Raw genomic sequence first — 24584 nt, 5'->3', positions numbered from 1 at the left:
CCATGGGGAGAGCTTATTCTGTCCCTGCTCTTGATTGGAGGAGTGTGGTGGGAGTGTGGGACATGATAGAGTTCTGAGCTCTGCTTTTCACACTTCTAGGCCAGAGCATCTACCTTCAGATCATTCTAATGGTCTTTTGCAATCTTTTCCTTCCATTTAATGTGCAAGTATAGGAACCATCTTAATCTATTTTTTGGTAGTTCCTCACATTTATTTTTTATTTTTTAAGTTTATCTGTAAAATATATTGATTTTTAGAGAGGAAGGGAGAGGGATAGAGAGATAGAAACATCGATGAGAGAGAAACATCAATTGGCTACCTCCTGCACGTCCCCTACTGGGGATCGAGCCCAAAACCTGGGCATGTGCCCCGATTGGGAGTCGAACCTGTGAGCTCTTGGTTCATGGGTCGTTGCTCAACCACGGAGTCACCCTGACTGGGCTTGAGCTTATTTTTTTATTGTAAGACTTCTTAAGTCCATTTTTGGGTGTAGATTTAGAGAGAGAGAAGGAATTCAGTGATTTCCTAAACAGGTCATTTTTTAGGACCACCTAGAAGGCGTTTCAGAGGCACTGAATTAGAATCTCTGCGAGTGTAGCCTGGGAATCTGTATTTTGAAAAAAATTCTAAGTGGTTCTGAAAGGGTTGGTTTGGGATTTATCCAGGGGCTGACATTTGAGACCAACTGACCTTTTAAAACTCCTTTATTGTATGTAGTTGAAGGGGCAGGACACAGGTGATAAAAAGTATATGTTGGGGCGGGTACACCAGAATTTTATGTGAGGGGATCATAGTAGTTTGTCTCCTCTTTTTAGCACTTGTCTTGATGGCTCCTGGGACACTTTGCATTGCTTTTAATCTGTAGCTCAATATTGGGCTGATGTCCTTAGGGTTCTTTTACAGTGACTAAGGGATCCCATTCCTGAGTCATGACTGACAGCTGAGAAGTTGTTTTATATGCCTGACTTAGGACATATGCTCATTTTAACACTGCCACTTTTCTTTCTAGTTGCATAGATTCCCAAGATCTTCCAATAATTTGGCACCAATAACTTGACACATTAGTACTATGGAAGTCTTTAGTGTTATCTACAAACATGAAGATTCTGTGCTCATCACTTTCGGCTTTTGTAATCCTTAGTAGTCACACACTTGGGCCTTTTGGTTTGACTATCTGAACCTATTCTGTTTCTTGTTTTTCAGCCCCATTCTTCAACAACAACAACAGTGAAGCCTAAAATGACTTCCTTGGTGGTCTTAGGCTTTACTTTTTTTTTTTTTTTTTTTTTTAATCTTTATTGATTTCAGAGAGAGGGAAGGAGAGGGAGAGAGAGAGATAGAAACATCAATGAGGAGAGAGTCACTGATCGGCTACCTAGCCTGCAACCCCGGCATGTGCCCTGACCAGGAATCGAACCCCAATCGCCTGGATCCTAGGTTGACGTTCAACTGCTGAGCCATGCCCGGCCGGGCGAGGCTTTACTTTTTATTCCACTAATTTGTCTAATGTGGAAATAAAATTTTCTTGTAATTTGTAAGTCTTCAAAGTCTTTTGGATTAGGGAGCTTATTTGCAGTTACCTTGGTGGCCTTTCATCATTTGACCAGCAGTTTTCTAGTTCATCCCTGAATTCCTTCAAAATGCCCAGGTGACTGCCATCCAATGTTAGTAATTTAATAGTTATTGATATTTTAATTTAAAATCTCATTTACTTATTTTGAGAGTACGTTTATTAATGCCAGGGATAGTGAAACAAGGAAGGGCTTAGGACAGACGAAGCGACAGGAGAGATCCTAGGTGGGGCTGCTTTGGTTCACTGAGAAATCAGAGAAAAGGAGGGACATCATCAGGCGGTTAGCCTGGGATGAACTGCCACTGCCCATTGCTCCCCTGGTTGCAAATCTTGTGGGAACCCTTAAAGTTTAGGAGATGCATGCCTGTGGGGGAAGAAGACGGGGAAGGGAAAGGCGCAGGCCAGGAGGGAGAACACTTTATATATAAATTTTGGATTTAATACTTTAAATAGTATAGATGTAAAGTTAAATGCAAAAAACTCCTTCTACCCTCCTTACCCCTCATTTTTCTGTCACTCATTCTTACTCCCCTAAGTAAATGTTCTTCTAAACCTTTTTTTTTTTTTAATATGTCTTTATTGATTTCAGAGAGAGGAAGGGAGAGACAGAGACAGAAACATCAATGATGAGAGAGTCACTGATCAGCTGCCTCCTGCACACCCCCTACTGGGGATCAAGCCTAAAACCCCGGCATGTGCCCTGACTGGGAATTGAACCGCTATCTGGATCCTAGGTCGATGCTCAACCGCTGAGCCACGCTAGCTGGGCTAAACCTTTTATGCAGATATATACACCCTTCCTGGGATCAAGCCTGAAACCCAGCATGTGCCCTGACTGGGGATCGAACCATGACATCCTGGTTCCTGGGTGGACTCTCAACCACCGAGCCACACTGGCCGAGCCCACCTCATTTTTTTGAGATTGAGTAGTCCATAGTTTGGGTGTACTTACTCATTCAATTTTTCTTATTGATGTATGTTTTTGGTTTTTCATGATTCAAAACTGCTACACTGACTGAACATTCTTTTATACATCTTTGTATTCTTGTGTTAGCATTTCTGTGAGATAGATGACTAGATGTGCATTCGCTGGTACCTTTTAATAATCAAATGTTTTTGGTGGTTGTAGAGGGCCTTTCCTTATACTTTACCTGTTTGTTTCACAAGTATTACCTTAGGTAAAATTTAGGGCAAAAATATAGCTTAACATCTTATTAGTCATTAATCATTTTATTTTTGGTAGTCAGTCTCATTTTCCCAGTCTGAGAATCCTTGAAAACTACTTTGTTTCTTGAGTGGAAGGCAGGGCACAGCACCTGGGGATCGATAAATAACTTCTTTTTAACTCCTTGAAGACCCTTGGGTATTTTCATGTCTTAGTACTTAAAGGTCCAGTAAACTCTTTGGTTTCTAGAGAGCTCCATGACTAAGGAAGTGTGCCACTGCCCAGCTACAGAAGACAGGAGGATGTGAGGTTTGACTTTTCCTAAGGGCTAGCACATAACTCTTCCCCCTTTTTCTTTTTCTTCTTTGATAAGAAGTTGGTGTGGTAGGTGGTGGTAAACATGACTGCATCCTGCATGGGGAAACTGTCATTTTTAGAGTTGTTTGGAAAGACTGAACTAAGGGAGTCATGTTTTCAGCCCTTTCCGTTAAGGGCTGATCCCAACCTTGGTAATAGTTTACCTAGTTTTCCAGGCTTCAGATGTGTGTGTGTCCTTACCTTCGTTTTAGCATGTCTGGATACCATCTCTACTTCTATTTAGTTTGAAAATCTTTGGGATCATCAGCTGTTTTTTAAATTGAAATGTTATTTTAAAAGGAAACTTAATTTCACTATTGAAAATGGAAAACCACTGTTGCTCTAACCCAAAAGTACCTTTAAGAAAAACCCCACAATGAAAACAAAACATTATTAAATCCTAGCTAGGTACTGTTTTGCAGAGTACTGTGAAAGAAGTTTAACAAGTGGTGGAGATGTGGTAAAAAAAAAAAAAAAAAAAAAAGGCTTCCTGCCACCAAGCTGAAACTTTTATATCTACTAGGAAGGATTGAAAGAGAATTGAAAAGGGGACAGTTCTTATGTATGTGTAAATATTAAATGCTGGTACATACGTTCATATACCACTTAAAGCAGTTTTTTGTTGTTTTTGTTACTATAAGCCCACCATACTTTGGGAGAACTGAACTGATTTTCTGGGGTGGCTCTGGTTCAATTCACTAGCTTCACTGATGACTAGTCATATAACCTTGGGCAAGTAATTTTGCACCTTCAAGTTCCAGATTTGCCTGTAAACAAACATAGTAACAGTACTCACCTATGAGGTTATTGCTGACTAAGTGAGAGAGCACATGTAAAACACAGTTTAGCACATGTGATGTTCAGTAACCATTAGCTGGTATTAGGAGTCCAGCAGTTTCCTCAGTCCCCAAGTTAGATGGGGAGTGAAAATGGAACTGGCTGGGACAAAATAAGAGGAATAAGGACACTGACAAGTTTTGTGAGTATAAAGTTGTTCAATTGAAAGGACTGGCTTTAGTTTTGAGATTATATTTTTACTATGTTTGGGGGGCTAACGTGTCCTTTATTTTATAAACAGTGTGATGACATTTGTTTTATAAATAAAACATGGGTAACATGTCAGTCTCTATTTTTGAGGGGTGGGGGAAACTTTACTGGTTTGAAACTTAAAAGAGCCTGGGAACCTCTGACACCGTAGGACCGTGTGTGCTGGCACAGCAGAGACATGCACACTGGCACGTGTGGAACTCTTCTGAACTTCAGAGGCATCATCCATTGTACTGTTATTTAGGAATGACAAAACGTTCAAGTAATGTGTGGGAACGGGCAATTGTGTGAGTACTAGTCATTCATTGGCACAGGTGCACCTGGTTAGGCAAAAATATAGCAGGCAAAGTTCTGACTTCCTTTGGCTCCTGCCCCTATCCTCCCAGCAACCCTCTAGCCTCTGGTTCTTGAGGTTCAGCCTGCATTTCATCTTCCTTCTCCAACACTCTTATCACTGCCCCGCCATAAAAAACACTTATCAAACCTTGAAGTTGATATATTTAGAACAATTTTTTTTACTATACTGTAAAACATTTTCTATTTTCTTTGCCCCAAGGGGGACTGAGTAATCCATATTTCTTTGGGGTTTTCTGGGCCTCTTTGCCAATTCCCCAAATCCACAAGGAAGAACAGCCACAGCCCTTACCCGGCTTTGGCACCTCTATTGTCTCGGCATAATTATCAGCAACCCCCCCTTTTTTACTGTCAAAGTGTTCTGATTTGAGTGATAAAACCTATATTTAGTGGTCATAGTAAGATCAGTTAAGTCTGGGAAAAAGAGTGTGGGGTGGCACAGTTCATAGACCAATCTAAACAGAAGGTGGATGGTTCTGTAAGCCTAGCTTGGGTGGCCTGGAGGGGGAGGGCCTTGTGGCTGAGAAGAAAGGCTTTTATGGAGAATAGGCAGCCTAGGCTTGAGGCCCCAGTTTGTACACTTAATTCTGGACAAAGCTGTTTACTTGAGGCAGTAGCTTTGTTTCATGGTGGAAAAGGGGGACTTGAGAATTTAAATAGTGATGGTTTTCTTGGAGAATGGGTTGGAAAAATCAGATGTGATATTTTCAGATCTGTTTTTGTTTTAAAAATCGTTTCTGGGGAGATGGTGAAATGACAGGACTTGACAGAGGCAGAGGAGTAAAATGGATGAGATAAAAGGCAGGAGACATGGGTAAAAACAGGTGGGAATACTCAGATGTCCACAAAGCAACCTGGATTCAATGTGCAAGGTAAAGGCAGCTTGCCTGAGGTGACTAAGGGCCCTGGAAACTTGGAGGGGAGAAAGGAGAACGAAGGCTTGCGAGTTTCTGTTTCTAGTCTCTAGAGTACACTAAGGTGATGTCAGTGAACTTTAAAACCTTATGAATTCTGTTCCAGGAGGGAAATTCCTTTGTATTGTAGCTTTGAATACCAAGGGGCATTTTTATTTTTTGCAACACCGCCAAACTGGATCGTTATGCAAAGTGTAATTTATCTGCTTACCTAATAGGACTCTTGCAGGTCTTCATGCAAAGTGGTGTCTTCTGTTCCTCCCTTTCCTTCCTTCCCTCTGTGTGTAAGGGAGAGGAGACTCAGCGGACCTGGGTCCCGGAATCCCTCTGAGATCTATTATTCTGTGTGGGTAATTGCTTGTGTTATTACTCTTGGCAGGTGAGCCCTTTCACGGCCCAGAGGCCTGGAGGCTGCCTCTATTACTTAAAAGCCCAGTTATCTTGTTAAACTCCTCTCCAGTGAGAGCTTTAGAGTCTCCTGAGACCTCCCTCCTGCCTCTTTGTGGGGCACAGGCCCAGCTAGCCTTTAACCCTGCCCTGCCTGTGTTAGTCATTGCGATCCTAGCTCCAGAATAACTTTCTACATAGCAAGGCAGTATAGGGCTGCTAGCCAGACTGCTTGGTTCCATTAAATTCTTAAGAGTCCTGTACAGGTGCTCTGAATAAAAGTATCTCTTACTCTCAGTTCAGAAGAAAATGTATTTCTTTGATTATCAACAGGAGAAGCTGAAAGTCAATGTAGAGAGAAGAATAAGCTTGAGACTCAGATAACCTGAGGAACAGGAACTCAGAAAATTGATTTTTGAAAGTGGTTGATGGTACATCAGGCTAATTGTAAAGATGTCCCACATATCTGAGCTGCCCATAAACTTTCACTTGAAATTTTTCTGCTGCATGTTACAGTTAATTTATTTTGTTACTCGGTGGAGAAAGCGCCTTCTCCTCCAAAGGTGAGGGGAATCACCAGCTAGATGATATGGTTTGCATAGGGCAAGTAGAATATTATAGGTGTTTTAAAAATGGAGGAGCAGCCTCTTTTGGGCAGTACCTGCAGTGAAGATATCACAGCATAATCCAGATTGTGGCCAAACAGCCTTTTGTTTAACTTCCTGAGGACCTGTGAAGTCTGTGCATTTTGATGGAGGATAGGGTGGGCTAGGGCACCAGCATATAGTGGGGAAGGAATGACTACTTGTCTGGCAATTATTCCTTCATGGCAGTCTCCCTAGGCTTTTAATGATGAGAATCCTGGGATGGTGCCTTAACTTAGCAATAAAGGACTCTGAAGTATTTATGGTAGATTTGTGATTTGTATTTCTTTATTTTGACATCTAAAATTGACTATCAACATTTCAAATACGAAAAGTTTCCAAACAGGTTTGGAAAATAAAACTAGAAATTTAACGCTTTTCGTGGATAGCATAGAATTTGAATTACTTCCTTGAGTTCTACAGTCAGTTCTGCGTATAAACCAAAATAAATGTATTAGATGTTCTTTAGAGATGATTCACTCTGAATATTATTATTATGCTTAATAACTTAGTTTCTGTATTGCTGTAAGTTCTAAAAAATGCACATGACTTTACAGAAGCAAACCTGAGGAGTAGTGGATGCCACAGTCTTCATTTGTCTTCATTTCTCTAGGATATTTCAAGATCTCTGGTATACTTTCATTTAGCTGTATCTGGCACACAGGCCCCCTACCCCTTTTTATCATTGAGTTATGATTTGACTTTGGTACAGTGTACATTTTGCTCAGGGACACAGTGATGGCAGTGCTGTGAGGAGGAGCGATAAGAGATGACAGCAGCTACAGCCATTGTAGGTGGGAATAGCTGCTCTCTCCCCCTCCCTGGATCAGGAATTGTGGCTGTACTACTCTTCTTCCTCTGAGCATTGGAGTTGGGGAGGAGGAGTCAGAGTTAAGGGGGAGAGGGGCTGGACACACAGAGCCGACTGAGTAGCCCCTGTGACATAATCTCAGGCTTTCCACCCTGCCTTGGCAACCCTGGCTTCACCTCTGTTTGCCCCTAAAGGAAGGAGGAAAAGTCTGCTTGTCATCAATACTTTTTTCTTGGATTTCTTTAACAGAAGAAGGAAATTCCGTTGTATTATAGTCTTGAATACCAAGGGGCATTTTTATATTTGGCAGCAGCCCCAAACAGTGAATCATTATGTCTTGCATATGGTAGTGTTTAATAACTGTTGGTTTGATTTGGGGAACCAGCCCATGGAAGCTTTACTTTCTTAGTGATTTAGTCTCTGACACCTGCTTTGTTGGCACACATAAATGGAGATTTTAATTTGGAAAAAGATTTAATCAGTAGGTAACCTCAGATACCCCTTTAACAGACATCAGCTCCCCAAATGCTTGTTTCTACATGTGGCATGGTGGGCCATCAGGATTAGGGGAGTTCAGGTCTAGTCCTTGCTCTTCCATCAATACTTTATTTTAAGCAAAAGTCACTTACTTGACTTGTCTTGCGTGCTTTTTCATCTGTAAAACCAAGGTCTCAGATTAGATGCTCTCTGTAGCTGCCCTCTCTCTGTAGATGATCTTTATAGTCCCCCTGAGATTTAAACTCCCCTATTTCCAAACAGGCCCAATTTGTGGTACAGGTAGCCTGGGAGCAGCCACTTAAACTTGTCTCTGCTGAATGTGCTAGTTCACCTGGAGCAAGTGAAATGGATGCCATGATCCTGTGGGCTTCCAGTTCACTGTGTTTGAATGCTGGGCTCTCTTAATTTAGGTTTGCTTCTTGCTCTTGCCAGAAAAAGAAAGAAGCTGTCTATGTTGGCGAGTATTCTGGAAAGACCTCCCAGACCATACAGCTTATGTTCTTTTGGGATTGCTTGCTTTTTGTCTAAATGACTTTTTAATTTTCAAGAGATGATTCTTCCTGTGGAGGCAACAGCTCTGGCTGATAGGAAGCTTTTTCCTGATCAGCTTTCCAAAATTTTCTCTAATTTAGTTTCTTTTTGCCTCATTAAAGTATATGTAATAAAACCTTTCTTACCCTGTCTGCAACAGCTCCTTCCTTGTCCTCTAATGATATTTTTAGGTGGAGAAAAATGTCCAGAGAAGAGTCCTCCCTGGCTTGCTTCTTTGTCACTCTGACAGTCCCTACACATGTAGCCTTTGGGTTGTGGCAGTCGCAGGGTCCCAGATGGCACTGTGCACCTTTCAGCCCAATGACTTTCCTGGTTCTCCTTTCTCTGCCACATAAGGAAAGGACTTTATTGTACTTGCTGTATTGTTCTCAGAAAACTTGTATTGTTTTCAGTCATTTTCATCTTTTAAGAGCTTTGCAGATTTCACTGAAGTTCTGCTTCCTTCTTGTGACTTCTGTCTTGTCATTTCCATAGGACTCGAAAGTTTACAGTAGCCCTCCATTCTGTGGTGAATCACCATGCCTGATTTCAGGTTCTGAGTCAGCTGCCCTTTTAAAAAAAACTTTTGTTCGTGTTATTCAGCTAAGCATCTAATCTTCCTGGAAGATATGGAAATCCTCGGTAGGAGTGATAACACATTTTTATGTCCCTATGCTTTTGTACTTCTTTATTGGACCTTAAAATTTTTTTTAATTGAAATAAATACACATACCATAAAATTCACCATCTTAAAGTACACAATTCAGTGGTTTTTACTGTATTCACACAACTAGCACTACTGTCTAATTCCAGAACATTTTCATTGCTAATACAAAAGAAAAAGAAAGGCTGTACCCATTAACAGTTACTTCCTATTTTCCCCTCCCTTCAGCCTTTGGGAACCACTGGTATACTTTCTGTCTCTATGGATTTGCCTATTCTGGACATTTCATATAAGTGGGATCATTCAATATGTGGCTTTTTCTGTCTGGCTTCGTTCATGTAGCATAATGTTTTCAAGGTTTGTCCATGTTGTAGCATCAGTCAGTACTTCATTTCTTTTTAATTTCTGAATAATACCATTTTATGTGTAAACCACATTTTATTTATTTGTTCATAACTTGATGGACATTTGGATTGTTTCCACTCATTTTGGCTGTTATGAACTGTATTGTAATAAACATTTTTATACGAGTTTTTGTGTGGACGTATGTTTTATTTTTCTTAGGTATATACCCAGGAATGGAATTGCTGGGTGATACGGTAATCCTTTGTTTAACTTTTAAGGGGCTGTCAGACTGTTTTCTGTTCAACAATGTATGCAGCTTTGGATTTCTCCACATCCTTGCCAATACTTGTTATTGTCTGTCTTATTGATTATAGTTATTGTAGGTGCTGTGAAATGATGTCATAGTGGTTTTGTTTGCATTTCCCTTATGACTAATGATGTTGAGCATTTTTTCATGTCCTTGTAGGCTGTTTGTATATCTTCTTTGGTTAAATGTCTTTTCAAATCCTTTGTCCATTTTTAATTGGGTTGTCTTTATTGTTGAGTTATAATTGTTCTTTATTCTAGATACTAGACTTTTATCCAATATGTTTTTCTTCTTATTTTCTTAAACATGTAGGTTGAAGCACAATGTTTTTAATTTTGATGAAGTTCAGTTTATACTTTTTTTTGTTTCTTGTGCTCTTTCAGGTAGTATCATATCTAAGAAATCATTGCCTAATCCAAAGCCATGAAGATTTACACTTCTGTTTTCTTCTAAGAGTAAAAGAAAACGTTTCACTCTTACATTTAGGTCTCTTACGTCTGATCTTTCTACGTTAACTTCTACCTCGCACCATCTACAAAAGTTAACCTCATTCTTTTGCACATGGATACCCAGTTTTCAATTTTTATTGAAAAGATTATTCTTTCCTCATTAAATTTTCTTGGCACCCTTGTTGAAATTTAACTGACTGTAAATGTGTGGGTTTATTTTGGGCCTCCTTTTTGTAACATGTTAGTATTTATTAGATGGCTGTCTTCATTCTTTTTGTTGTTAATCCTCACCTGAGAATAATTTCTCCATTGACCTTTTAGAGAGTGGAAGGAAGATAGGGAGGGGGAGAGACAGAGAAACATCAATTGGTTGCTTCCCACACACACCCAGAGCTGGGCCAGGGAATGAACCTGCAACCCAGGTACATGCCCTTGACTGGAATCGAACCTGCGACCCTTTGGTGTGCAGGCTGATGCTCTACCCACTGAACCATGCTGGCAGGGCTGTCCTCATTCTTTATATTGGGTCTGCATATTGGCAAATATTGCTAAGGTATACCGGTTCTATCTTAACAGGTTGATAGAACTGTTGTATCTTAACACCTTGCTGAACAACTAATATGATCCAGAACTAGTCCATGTGGCTGGCTACTTTTATGTCGTGACCAGTCAGCAAGCTGTTTAAAGTTACTTAAATTAATGTAAGTGCAGACACGAGTTATCTCGTGACTGGTCAGCAAGGTGAACATGTTGGTAGACCTGTTAAGCCAGTCCTTGCAGAGCTAATAAGATGCTCTCAGCTAATAAGATTCCATTCTGAGGCCAAGATGATTTTTGCTCTTGGGCTGTGAAAAAAATAAATACTGGCTTTATTGGCATGCTTAAGCATTTCTGTGCCATCGCTTTCTTTGCCCTAAGTATAGTGTAGCTAGGTTTTTAAGAATTATTCTATCTTCTGGTGTCTGCGGTCTGGAGGTTTAAGAGTTAAATGCACCAAATCATTTATCAGGATCTAGTAAAGATCTAATGTGGCGTTTCTGTTGCTGAGCAACGTTTTAGTGGCTACCCATGAAGTGTTGCACTGTAGGTAAATCTAGTAAACCCGTAAGTGGGTTTGAACAGTTTGAGTCCCCATTTTCCTTCTCAGCTGGCTTATTTCAGCCTTTGTCACCATCGAATTGTGCCCTGAAGCCAGGTCCTCTGAATCATACTGTGTCCTTCTGCAACCTTTATTGGCAGTGCTGAGAAATGTCTAATCCATAACCTCAATCAAAATGACTCATTGTGACAGCTATTTTCACAAACCTCCTAATGTATCAGGTAGGGCTAAGATCGTTTTTCTAGAATGTCACTTTATTAATGTAATTGGATAAAGCAGTTACCATATGACTTGCTTTCTATGCCCTATAAATTAGCAATTAAGGATAATTACCACATCCATGAAAGTTTGCAACATGAATCAGTACAGCTTTGGGAGAACAATTACCCATGACAGTTTCCTCTCAATCTTAATATTTCTCTGAAATTAAAATTTCAGTAAACAAGCGATATATTTTACTTATGTTTATTGTTTGTTTGTCTTCCCACACTAGAATGTTAGCTCTTCAAGAACAGGCATTTTTGTCTGTTTTATTTCACTGAAGTGTGCCACTTGCCTGGAACAATGCCTGGCACATAGTAGGAACTCAGTAAGATTCCACTGAATTAATAAATGATAAATGAATCAATCAATGAATAAAACTATAAAAATAATCAACTTAGGTGTCAGGTCTTTCACTGAGGAAAATGACTTGTTTTAATGCCATATGAGACAAAAATTGTTTGATATATAGACCCTTGTTCTTTTTCATATTTTGTTTTAAGTATTTTTTCCCCTAGAAAGTGTTTCTCCTTGGCTTATTTGGTGGGGAACCTTAGGTAAGAGAAAGTAATTAAAATTTTTTTATTGAGGAAGAACTTGAGTGAAGACTATTGACAAGTGAGGCAGGTAGAGGGAGTTTAGCAGTACTTGGAAGATGAAATGGAGATAGTTCAAAACAAACTAGCCCTCCTTTTTGCTACTTTGGTTCCTTTAAATAGTAGGAAGGAGACTAGTTCTTCCCTTGTGGACAGGTCTCTCTTCTTCTGTAATGGTCTGCAGACAGTTTTTTCCAGCCCCTCTGGCAAGGCTATGGTCAAATGAGGGGGGAGAGAGTTTCAGAGGAAAGATGCACACATGTCAGTTCTTCCTGGGGGAATAGGAGTAGTAGTGTCTGCCACGTGTGTATCTATTCTTGTTGCTTAGGAAGTTGATTGGTGACTGTTGCTTGATTTTATATATACAATAGTATAAAAGGTGTAGAGCAGCCTATAAAGTAAAAGTCATCTCTGCAGTATTAATTCAAGCACTGACTACTGTCTGAATGGCATTATTTGGAGTAATAATGTAAAGAAGTTCTGATAGCAGTTTTTAGAAAGCATTCTGGGAGTGGAGGGTATACTAAAGAAGCTTTGCAAAATTTCTGTGTACAACTTGTTTGCCGAAGGCCTTAATGGGACCAGGATAATAGTTACAGACCCATTGTTCCCTAGAAACCTAGTATACTAGGTGGAGACATTAGCAGTAATACCTCTCTGATATTTAGGGGAAAAGGGGGGCTCTTCTCATCCGTCATTTTGCTTTCTTTAAAAAATGATGTTTTTATTGATTTCAGAGAGGAAGGGAGAGGGAGAGCTAGAAACATCAATGATGAGAGAATCATTGATTGGCTGCTTCTTTGTGCACCCCCCATTGGGGATCGAGCCCACAACCTGGGCATGTGTCCTGACCTGGAATCGAACCTCTGTCTTCTGGATCATAGGTCAATGCCCAACTGCTAAACTACACTAGCCGGGCAGTAATTCTGTTCTCGAGTTTTTCAGTGGCCTTCGTCAGACTGAGAAATAAGGATTGTGTCCTAGTCTGGGTCAGTACTCACTTATCAGAGTTCACCTTGATTAGCCAAGGTGAGTTTTCTTATAAATGGGCCTTAGCAATTCCGACTGGGCTTACCAAGAGGTACTGGCTCTCCTAGGAGGGCTTTATTACTTTTTGTGAAAACTTGATTAAAACTGAGGAGCAGGCATTAGAGACAGATGCTCTGATTTTCCTGCTGTATGTAGCTGGGCTGTCCTCAGCCCTGTTTGGAATATTTGCATGAATGATTTCAAGTGCAGGTATTTTACAGTGTGCTATTCTTGTTCCTGCCACTTGTGAAGAATTAACTATAAATGAATCAGGTCCAAGCTCTTTTCCTTTTCTTCCTTTGGCCCTTCTCATTTCAGAAACATCAAGCATCCTCTGCCCTAGTATACCTGTTCTTCCCTGGCTTTGCTTTGTTTGAGACTGTGTTTTATTAGAATGTCAGCTTCTTGGGATTATATTCAGCTCTCAGGAAAGGCTCTAGCATGGGTTCTCAGGAAAGGCTCTAGCAAGGCTATTTGGTTGGAAGCTGTGAAGTTTAATTGCTGATCACACTTGATCAGAAAGGATAAAAAGAGCATTACTTGTAACTGGTAAGAAGACAGTCTTTTATTATGTGTGTCATGGTGTAGCTGGGGAGGAGCCATTAAGACCAAAGTGTATGTGCTGAAGGTATTGGGAGTACTTAGACATTGATTAGAGTACTATTTTTTAAAAAGTTGGAATATGTGTATTTGTTGGACAGAATTTCTGTAACAAGGTAGTAGAATGGATAAATGAATTGTGCTATAGTCATACAATGGAATAAATACTATACAGCTGTGAAAATTAATAAATTAGTGTTTCACATCACCATGAATGAGTTTCACCAAAAAACCCAAAAACTGACTAAAAGAAGCAAGTTACTGATGGGTACATGCAATAGACTCAATTTATATAGAGTTCAGAAAAAAGGCAGAATGAAACTGTGTTGCTTAGAGATGTGTACTTAGGTGGCAAAACTGTACAGGAAATCAGGGGAGGGATTATCACAGTGGTCAGGATAATGGTGGTTGGGAGAAGGAAGAGGCTACAGGTAGAAAAGGTCACGGAGAGAATCCAAGGTTCTGGCAGTGTTCTACTTCTTAACTTGGGTGCTGGTTACTCAGTTATTTGTTGATCTTATTCTTTAACATGTACATGTATGTTTCAATGCACTTCCTTTATTTATATTAATATATTTCAACTTAAAGTGTGAGTTACGGTAGAGAGGTGAAGGAGACTTGTCAGCTAAGCAGATGTGTACAGGAGAGGCTTCCCTTCCTATGCCTGCCTTCCTTCCTTTGACTGAGCTTCCTTTCCAAGGACTGTTCCTTCACAGAGAACTATGTAGTCTTGTCTCCTGCAGAGCTCTATGTTGGCAGAACTCTCCAATCTTGTGTCTGTGAACTTTTCAGCAGCTTCTCGTTTTGAGGCTTGGAAATGAGGGTCTTTCAGACCTAGTGAAGCCAGTGTCCACCTGTTCATTAAGTCATGCCTCACTGAGCAAAGACAACTTGAATGGCTTGGGTTATGTTTGTCATTTTTTCTTTACACCTTTTCTTCTCCCACTTGAAATCCTCCTTCTACCCTGCAAATATTTGAAAGTTAAAGAGCTTCAGAGCTCTTTTCACAGTTGATCTAATCAAAGTTGCTCTAATCCAAGACACCAGAACCCCGAGGTTCTGTGCCTGGTGCATTTGATTAGAGAGATGAAAGGAGCTGCTGTGCTCAGGAGCCTTAAGGTGCTTCTTAGGTTTTTCTGCTTCAGTAATCTAGAACATGGGTTTTCTAGACTCAGCGCTGTAGAAGCATATATACTAGGCTCTGGCTGCACTGCTCTTAACTCAGCTTCTTCTGATGATGTGTAGGGGCTTCTTCCACCAGTTTCCCCTTTTCATAGTCCTTCCTGCCCTGGAATGGATGTGTGGATGGAGACATTAACTTCCTGATAATTGAAAAGAATACCAGGTGGGGGTGCTTGCAGGGATGAAATTATAAAGGTTATTAACCTCCATCTCACATACCTCTTCACTCTAATCAGTCTGTTTTATGACTTTTCTAGCACTTGTTAACTTCCTACTTGTATTTCTGGATCAGATAATTTCAGCGTTTAGTCCAAGTTTTTATGTGGGTGTTTCTCTTATAAAATTAAAAATAATCTCCTGCGGCCTGGCCGTGTGGCTCAGTTGGTTGGAGTGTCATCCCGTACATCAAAAAGGTTGCATGTTCCATTTCTGGTCAGGGCACATACCTTTGTGGGTTCAGTCTCTGGGCAGGGAGCATACAAGAGGCAACTAATCAGTGTTTCTCTCTCAAATCAATGTTTCTCTTTCTTCCTCTCTCTCCCTCCCTTCCTCTCCCTCTTCCTCTCTCTCCCTTCCTTTCTCTCGCAAATCAATAAGTATGTCCTCAGTTGAAGATTAAAAATAATCTCATTCATTTACTCAACAAATATTTGAGTGCTTCCAAGGTACCAAGTACTCTTGTACATGTTGGGGATACAGTATTGAACAATCTGTATTATGGTGCTGTTACCTCTAGACTGCTGATTTTTCTCTCTTTTTTTTTTTTCTCCCCACACTCAGGTCCTGTCAGGGTGTGCCATCATTGTCCGAGGGCAGCCTCGTGGTGGGCCTCCTCCTGAGAGACAGATCAACCTTAGCAACATTCGCACTGGAAACCTTGCCCGCCGTGCAGCTGTAGCACAACCGGATGCAAAAGATACGCCTGATGAGGTAGGTTCTTCCTGAGGCCTCTCTGAGGCTGTGGACCCAGGTGATAGCCCACTCTTCTTGACAGATGTAAGGTTGATCTACACTTTCTTTTCTGTATATTTTGAGTGTTTTTATATCACAGGACTGATGACCCTGGACATACCCACAGTGTCTTGCATTGGTTTATATATGTTCACTGCCCTTGGCAGTGATCCCAGTCTTGGGGCCTTTTCTCATACTCTTTCGCTTTCAGATTTGTTTGTGTTTAGATTCCTCCATCTCTTGGAATAGGTTAGGATATTTCCTAGGTAGTCTTGGCTGTTTGAGGTTGGCATTGGTTTTGGCAGAGCTTTTATGTTAATTTTATATTAATTTATGTTTGAATTCTCCATTCATATTCAAAATTCAGTGAAAAATCGAGTTCTTCCCCCGAAGGACTATTGACGTTACTAGTGTTTTGTGTCTTCTTCCAGAGACATTTATTGTCTGTGCAGGCACTCTCATTTTTCTAAGTGGTAGCAAATATACTATAAATACTGGCCTGTGCTTTATTACAGAGTCTTAATCTGGAATTCCTAAAGGCGTTGGAACTTCATAAAGTTTGCAAAATTTTGTGTAAACATGCATTTTTAAGGAAGGGAGCTTTTGTCAGTTTCTCAGGGCAACTTGTGGCTTAATACTAGTCAAGAACCATTTTGTTACGGGGATTTGAGAAACTTCTGAGCTTTTGCTCACTATCCTCTCCTTATCCCTTGTTCCCCCACCTCTAATGCCTGGCTACCTAGCCTTCATTGTAGTCTGCCTTGGACTCCTTCAGATCTTGCCTTTCCATATAGCTGCCATGAGTCCTAATTTGGCACTGTTTAGTCTTCTTGCTTCCTATAATTTGAAACATCAGCTCCTGTCTCTCCTTTAGTTGTGCTTTGGTATCAAAAATGGAATTTCTGGAATTCTAATGATTTTTTCTTTGCCCCAACTTAATGATGTTGGGCAAGTTGGTACCTCAGCTGTCCTCTGCTATTCCCTGAGATAGTGGCTCATGGGGATCTTTTATGTAGGGAAAACGTTTAATTTCCCCCCCATCTATAATCAAGGGTATTTTGTTTGAATTAAGAAGATAGTGAAGCAATGTTAGAGAAAATAGAGAAAATCACCCCAAATTCTGCTTTCAACAGCAATCAGTTAGATATTTGGGATAATGATCAAGTAGATCAAAGTCAGTTCTTTTTCATTGGTCCTCTCTCAGTGAGCACAAGTATTTGGAATAATAATAGTGAAGTGCTTAGCACATGTCTATAAAGTACTTAGTTGTTAGTTGTGGTAAGCACTAGTGTAATTTGTTAATTTCTTCTGTTACAAGTACTCCTAGTACTGTCAGACCAAGCACTGAAAATTAAATCTCTCTCAGTACTTTTCAAATTTTGGGTGGTATGTGCTTTTTTTGACAAAGATTTTGAATAGTTTTTTTCCCTTCAGTTATATGTATGTAACAGCTTGAGTGCTTCAGAGAGAAGAGTGTTGATCCTTGGCTGGCTAGAGCTGATCGAGTTCATTCCCCAGAAGGAAGAAGCAGTGTAGCCTCTAGGAAAGAAGGTTTTTATTTATTTATTTTTTATTTATTTTTTAAAAAAGATATCTTTATTGATTTCATAGAGAGGAAAGGAGAGGGAGAGAGAGATAGAAACATCAGTGATGAGAGAGTTATTGATTGGCTGCCTCCTGCATGCCCCTAACTGGGGACCGAGCCCACAACCCGGCATGTTCCCTGACAGGGAATCCAACCCCGGATTGCCTGGATCCTAGATAGACACTCAGCAGCTGAGCTGCACCCGGCCGGGCGGAAAGAAGGTTTTTAATTTCCTATTTTGTGCATGCGAATCTAGGGCAGAGAAAGGCAAGGCCAGTTGGAACTTGTTTTAAAATATCTTAACTTGCTTGGCTCGCGTGGCTCAGCGGTTGAGCACCGACCTATGACCCAGGAGATTACGGTTTGATTCCGGTCAGGGCAGTATGCCCAGGTTGCAGGCTCAATCCCCAGTAGGGGGTGTGCAGGAGGCAGTCAGTCAGTGACTCTTTCATCATTGATATTTCTGTCACTATCTCTCTCCCTCCCTTCCTCTCTCTGAAATCAATAAAAGACATATTAAAAAAAAATCTTAACTGTATCTTATGTAACAATACAGTAAAATCTTACCAGAACTATCCTAGGTGAAAGAATACCACATAATCTGATCCCAGATCTCTTTATAGTTTTATATATTTATATAATCTAGTGCCTTTTGTTTCTTCCAGAGCAATTCTTTGTCACTGGTTTTTCCTAGTAACTCTTCAAAGTTCTCTGACATGAAGTATTTGATAGCTGCAGATTTCACCCTTTCTCAGCTACAGTCACTATTTCTCCATCCTAATAATCTAGTCTCTCCTCGCCCTACTGTGATCTGTTTTGCCCCTGCTACCATGCCCTTGAAACTGCTCTAGCTCAAGGTAAGCAGTGACACCACTGATAAATCAGAAACCTGACTTCCTTGCTCTTATTTCAGCCATCCCCAGCCCCTAACATCCAGGTCTTTATCAAGACCTAAAGATTCTGTCTCCTTAAAACCTCTCTTCTCCAACCTTGAAACTTCATTACTACTCCTGTTGTTCTTTGTTCAACTCTGATTGTGTGCTTGGAATTTTTTTTTTCATTTTAAGTCATTTTTATTTTTCAATTATAGTTGACATACATTATTATATTAGTTTCAGGTGTACACACCAGTGATTAGACATTACATAACTTACTAAGTGATCATCCTGATAAATCTTGCACCCATTTGTAAGATAGTTATTAAGAGTATTTTTTACTATGTCCCCTATGTCGTACTTTACATTCCCATGACTGTTCTGTAACAACCAGTTTGTACTTCTTAATCCCTTCACCTTTTTCACCCATCCCCCCAACCCTCCTCCCTTCTGACAACCATCAAAATGTTCTGTGTATCTATGAGTCTATTTCTGTTCTGTTTGTTTGTTATTTTGTTTTTTAGATTCAGTGTGGGTTTTTTTAAAAAAAGTATGTCTTTATTGATTTCAGAGAGAGAGAGGGAGGGGGAGAGAGAGATAGAAACATCAGCGATGAGAGAGTTATTGATCAGCTGCCTCCTGCATGCCTCCTACTGGGGATTGTGCCTGCAACCCAGGCAAGTGCCCTGATTAGGAATCGAACTGAAATCCCCTGGATCATAGTAGATGCTCAACCGCTGAGCCATGCCGGCCAGGCAATCTATCAATTGTTGATAGATATACACTTATTGCCATTTTGTTGTTTATATATTTTCTCTTTTTCTTCTTCTTTTTTTTAAATATATCTTCATTGATTTCAGAGAGAGGAAGGAAGAGGGAGAGAAAGAGATAGAAACATCAGTATTGAGAGAGTCATCATTGATTGGCTGCCTCCTGCACTCCCCCTACTGAGAGTTGAACCCAAAACCTGGGCATGTGCCCTGATTGAGAGTCAAACCATGATCTCCTGGATCATAGGTTGGTGCTCAACCACTGAGCCATGCCTGGCTGTGCCCTTTTTTCTTCTTAAAGAAGACCCTTTAACATTTCATGTAATACTGGTTTGGTGGTGGTGAACTCTTTGAGCTTTTTCTTTTTTCTCTCTTTTTAAAAAATTTATCACCCGGCCGGGCGTGGCTCAGTGGTTGAGCGTCAACCTAGGATCCAGGTGATCGGGGTTCGATTCCCTGTCAGGGCACATGCCCGGGTTGCGGGCTGCAGCCAATCAATGACTGTCATCATTGATGTTTCCATCTCTCTCCATCTCCTTTCCTCTCTCTGAAATCAATAAAGATATATTAAAAATAAAATATTAAAAAAAAATTTATCTTTATTGTTGAAAGTATTACAGATGTGTCTCTTTTCCCCCCATTGATCCCCTCCACCCTGCATCCGCCCCCACCCTCCAACCCCTAGGCCTTCACCACACTACTGTCTGTGTACAAGGGTTGTGCATATATATGCATGTAAGTTCTTTGATTAATCTCTCCCCACCCACTCCTCCACCCTACCTTCCCTCTGAGATTCATCAGTGTGTTTCATGCTTCTGTGTGCTGGATCTCAGAGGGAGTGAGTTCTAGTAAGTCTATGCACAGGCCCTTTAAGAGGAGCTGCCTGGGACTCCAGCAGCGTTCTAATTCCCTTAGTCTCAATCCCTGTTAGTTTTTTACAGCCAGAAGTAATGGGGACTTCTCTTCCTGGCCCTGGAACCCTGGACTGCAGGACCTGGTGTGGGGCTGTGACCCCTTGCTCCTCAAGGGGGCCTCTGTAGCCAAGATACCCCTCCCAATTTTTATCTGCCACGCTCAGGTGTGGGACTAGCCCATTCCACCTCTCCACCCTCCTACCATTCTCTGTGTGGTTTCTTCTTTAGTTCCTAGTAGAACTTCTGTTCGGCCAGATTTCAGGTGGTTCTGAATGATGATTGTTCTGTAGTTTAGTTGTAATTTTGGTGTGGTTGTGGGAGGAGGCAGTACTGTGTTTACTTACGCCACCATCTTGATTTAACAAGTCCTGGAATATTGAAATAATAGTCTCTTTGCCTTTATTCTCTTTCTCTGTATGCTCCTAGATATATTTTTTTAATATTTCTTTATTGATTTTAGAGAGAGCGAGGGTGAGGGAGAGAGAGATAGAAACATCAGTGAAGAGAGTCATTGATCTGCTACTTCCTGCATGCCCCTGACTGGGGATTGAGCCTTCAACCTGGGCATGTGCCCTGACTGGGAATTGAACCATCATCTCCTGGATTGATGCTCAACCACTGAGCCACACTGGCCGGATCCCAGATCTTTTTGCAACATACTTTTTAAAAAAATTTTTTATTTTTTTATTTTTAAATTTTATTTATTTAATTTTATTTTTTAAAGGGTCTCAGTCTCTCTTTTTTTTTTAAAATATTACAGATGTCCCTTTTTCTCTCCAGTGACCCATTCCACCCCGTCCCATCCCTCTCCCCAGTCCCTCTCCCCACCATTGTCCGTGTCCTTGGGTTGTGCATATATGCGTATAAATTCTTTGGTTACTCTCTCCCCCTCCGCCCACCGGCCCTTCTCCATTCCTCTGACATTCGTCAGTCTGATCCGTGATTCCATGTCATTGAATCTATTTTGTTCATCAATTTATTAAGTTCTTTAGATTCTATGTATAAGCGAGATCATGTGATGTTTGTCTTTCTTTGCCTGGCTTATTTGAAACATACTTTTATTTATTCCCTTGCTCAGTGTCATTCCCAGACACTTCAGTGATTAGCTATTACCTCTGTGACAAACCTCAATGCCTTAGCCTGGGATTCAAGCCCATTTGTGGTTTGGCTTTTAGTTTCTTACTGACCCTGCTCCAGGATGCTGAGTTCCAGCCATGCTGAAAGTATTAAGAGCCACTTAAGTCTTGCCTGCTTGTGCCTTGGCTCATGCTGCTCCCTCCATCAGGAGCTCCTTCTTCATCTGTCCAGGTGAACACCTCCTATCTCTGAAGAGTCAGTCTCCTGAGAAGTCACTCCTGACATCTCCTTTCATTGTTACATTTTTGTGCTGTCCTAGCGTTCATAATATTTCATTTCATGTTTATATGTCTTGCTCTCCGTAGGCTCCTTGAGAGGAGGCACCTTATTGCCTGGTCAGTGCATGGTGTGAAGCAGGTGTCCAGTGAACGCACATTTACGTGAATAATTGGGAAAAACCCTGCGTATCTCTTCTGGGATATCAGCGGGATTGTGCAGTGCGGCACTACCTTTCATCTCTGGCTTTTTATTGTTTTGGAACATGTCTGATATTTTCACATTCAGATAGAGTTGAGGACATTAGTGCTCCTTTCCTTTTGTTTCACGATCCCAAATAGCATTCACTTGATTATTCTCTGCTTTCCCCCATGATACCTTCTTTCAGAGAAACTCAGCTCTCTCCTAAGTCCTGTGGCAATAAAAGCAGCTCCACAGCATGTCCCCAGCCATCACTGTCCTGTTGCAGGCTAGTCCCCATTGTTGCCTAACTATAGACAGCCTAGATACTGCATTGATGGGCACTGTGCAAATTGCATATTATATCCTACAGATTTACTGAGCTCCTCTTACGTGTGAAGCTCTGTTGACTTCATGGGAAATTTAGAAATGAATGTCATAGCCCTGCATTCAGTGGAGCTTTTGAGAATTGGGGTGTGGGGTATTTGGGGCAGAGAGGGATTAGTTACACATACAGGTAGTACAGAGGGATAATTAGAAGAGAAGGAGGGACAAGAAGTATAAAATTTTGGGCCAAGTACAAAAGTAGCTAGCTTTAAGGTTTTACATTGTTATGGGATTGAATCTTGTTTCAGTAGTTCATGAGCCTTTCTGGTCCAAAGAAATATTGGAATTAAAAATTCCATTTATCATGGTAGACATCAGAACCTTGCTTGAGTCTGGGCTTGGAGAACAAGCTGCTAGATTGCCTACTGTTAGGCATTCTAAAGGGAAGAGGGAATTTTGAGCCCCAGCAACTTAATGGTCATTTGCTTCTTCGATGGAGCCCTGGAACATCATTTGAACAGACCGCAGTTAGTCTTCCTGTTAGGCCCTGCTGGACCTTATTTGATAAATACTTTGAGCACATTTTCTTATACTAGCCTCTCAGAATGTTCTGGGAGGCTCTGTTGGGACAGGCTTCTCCATCAGGTAACTTCCTGCTGGCTACCATCTGTGTGGACACTTTTACAAAGATTCTCTCCTAGGTGCTTTGTTGCCCTTGTGAGGAGTGAGGTGGTCAGTCTCTTTCCTGATTCTCCCAGTTGCCTCTTTTCATATAATATCATATCCAGTTAATGAATTTGCCCAACCCTGAGTGGAACACAACTTGAGAAGGCTGGTCTAAGAAAGGAAGGTTGCGAAAACTAGATTTTTTTTTTCTTATAGGATTAGGTATATGTCCTTTTCAAGCCCTCCCAAAAGTGTGACTTTCTCCCATAACCCAGTGACTGACCAGCTGTAAAATGCAACATCTTTAAAGAAGGATGTTCCTTCAGCAAGCTTTAAAAGCTTTTAGTAATTCTGCCTAGGTGGTAGATACCGGAGGTTTCCCCATAGAGGCTAGATAGTTCCTTGTGAACTGACCCTTGATAAATGAATTTTTACCAAATTCTTGGCCTCCTCTAGGAGTACTTGTCTTATCAGAGCTTTTCCAAGTGTTTAGGAAGGCAGTGTGTTACTGAATTTTAGATATTAATGTGGCATTCAGAACTAAATCCTAAGCATTAGATCCATAGTTAAGATATTTTTAGACTAAGTAGATCATTAAGTTAATAAAAATGGTAGGAGCCTATGTTACTAGATTCATTAGTGTTTCTGTGATTGGTTGATAATTGGGCTCATTTACCAGTCAACAGACTGTGATTACAGGTACTGTTTTTCATTTTTAGGAGTGGGGCAAGGGGCACAGATGGGACATAAAATATGGTGAGCTATATATTGCATTCAGTGATTGGTTCTTTTGCTTGTTGGTGCTTTGAGGAGAGTGCATTAGATGACTGAGTGTAAGTTCTTGTGTCTTTGAGAGTACTTACTCAGGATCAGTTCTTCTTAGAACTCTCCACAGTTGATTTATATAACAGGACTGGTTTTGTGAATACTAGCCCCACCAGTTGCTTGGTTTCTGGGAAGTCATACGGATGTTTTTCTTCTAGAAAAGCTTTTTTGGATAACCTGTGGAATAGTCCTCATGGACTGAAAGTTCAGTAGAGGGTTCCTTTTCAGGTCACACATATACTGTTGTTCCTTTACGATGTGTGGCCTGAGTTCTGTGGCTGTACGAGATTATGGTAGACAGGGTATGCCTGTAATATACAACTCTTCCCTTTTATACTTTGCACTTTTTCTGCTTATAGCTCCTGCTGATCATATAATCCTGGAACTCTTACCCCGGCATTCCTCATTTCTGTTCTAAGGGAACTTGGGGCATTAAACTAGGTCCAGACTGTAAATTCAAGTGCCTGTGGCCACTGACTGTGACAGGGCTGCTTCAGAAGAGAAATCTGCCTTTGTCTGTACCATCCCAGAAGTGATGGGTTGTGGATGGGGCAAAACCATCCCTTTGCATAGTATCTTGAGATCACATGGAAACTCTACTTCCCATTGTGTAGATGTGTGACTCACTCCTTCTGTCATTGTCAAGGTAACCAGGGCCTGTTACTGGTGTCCTCCCCAAGATTCTGGGACCTGGCCTGGCCGGGCGTGGCTCAGTGGTTGAGCATCGACCTAGGATCCAGGCTATCGGGGTTCGATTCCCGGTCAGGGCACATGCCGGGTTGTGGGCTCGATCAGTGACTCTCTCATTGATGTTTCTATCTCTCTCTCTCCCTCTCCTTTCCTTTCTCTGAAATCAATAAAGGTATATATTAAAAAAGAAAAAAAAAGAAAGAAAAAAAGATTCTGGGACCTGTATAGGGTCCTACTGGTATAACTTCAGACTAGTGCAGTAGAAGAAGAGGAGACGTTTTGGGGAAAGTAGTACTTGCCATTCTCAACTGTTAGCTGTTCTTAAAAAGGTGAAGAAATGACATAAGCAAGGCTCTTACTTGAGTAGGGGACTTACTTTGAAATAATAATAGCACTAGAACCTTATTTCTACTTCGACGGTGCCTTGAACTGGTTTCAGGTTAGTTTAAATGAAAGTGCTTCATAAACTGGAAAGAGGTGAACAAATGGAAGTTGTAGTTGTTATTTATGACTTCCCTTTGGCTAGGTGAGTGCCTGGAGCCTGGACTTTCCACTCAGGAGTAGGTTGATAAATATAAAGCATTTAAAGTAGTGGCTGGTATGTGGTAAGTGCTATAAAATTATTGGCAATTGTT

The 24584-nt window shown here is 40.9% G+C and overlaps 1 protein-coding gene across 1 annotated transcript in view; it reads left to right on the top strand.

Annotated features, from left to right (window-relative positions):
• Positions 1-24584, top strand: part of SND1 (staphylococcal nuclease and tudor domain containing 1) — a 418687-nt gene that overhangs the window by 7888 nt on the left and 386215 nt on the right. Inside the window, exon 2 of the mRNA XM_016213329.2 lies at positions 15594-15743. Coding sequence (XP_016068815.1) covers positions 15594-15743 — 150 coding nt within the window. The remainder of the gene's footprint in view (positions 1-15593; positions 15744-24584) is intronic.

The sequence above is a fragment of the Miniopterus natalensis genome, chromosome 10 (genome assembly GCF_054644295.1).
Source record: "Miniopterus natalensis isolate mMinNat1 chromosome 10, mMinNat1.hap1, whole genome shotgun sequence".
Lineage (NCBI taxonomy): Eukaryota > Metazoa > Chordata > Mammalia > Chiroptera > Miniopteridae > Miniopterus > Miniopterus natalensis.
This window is presented reverse-complemented; position numbering and strand designations above follow the sequence as displayed.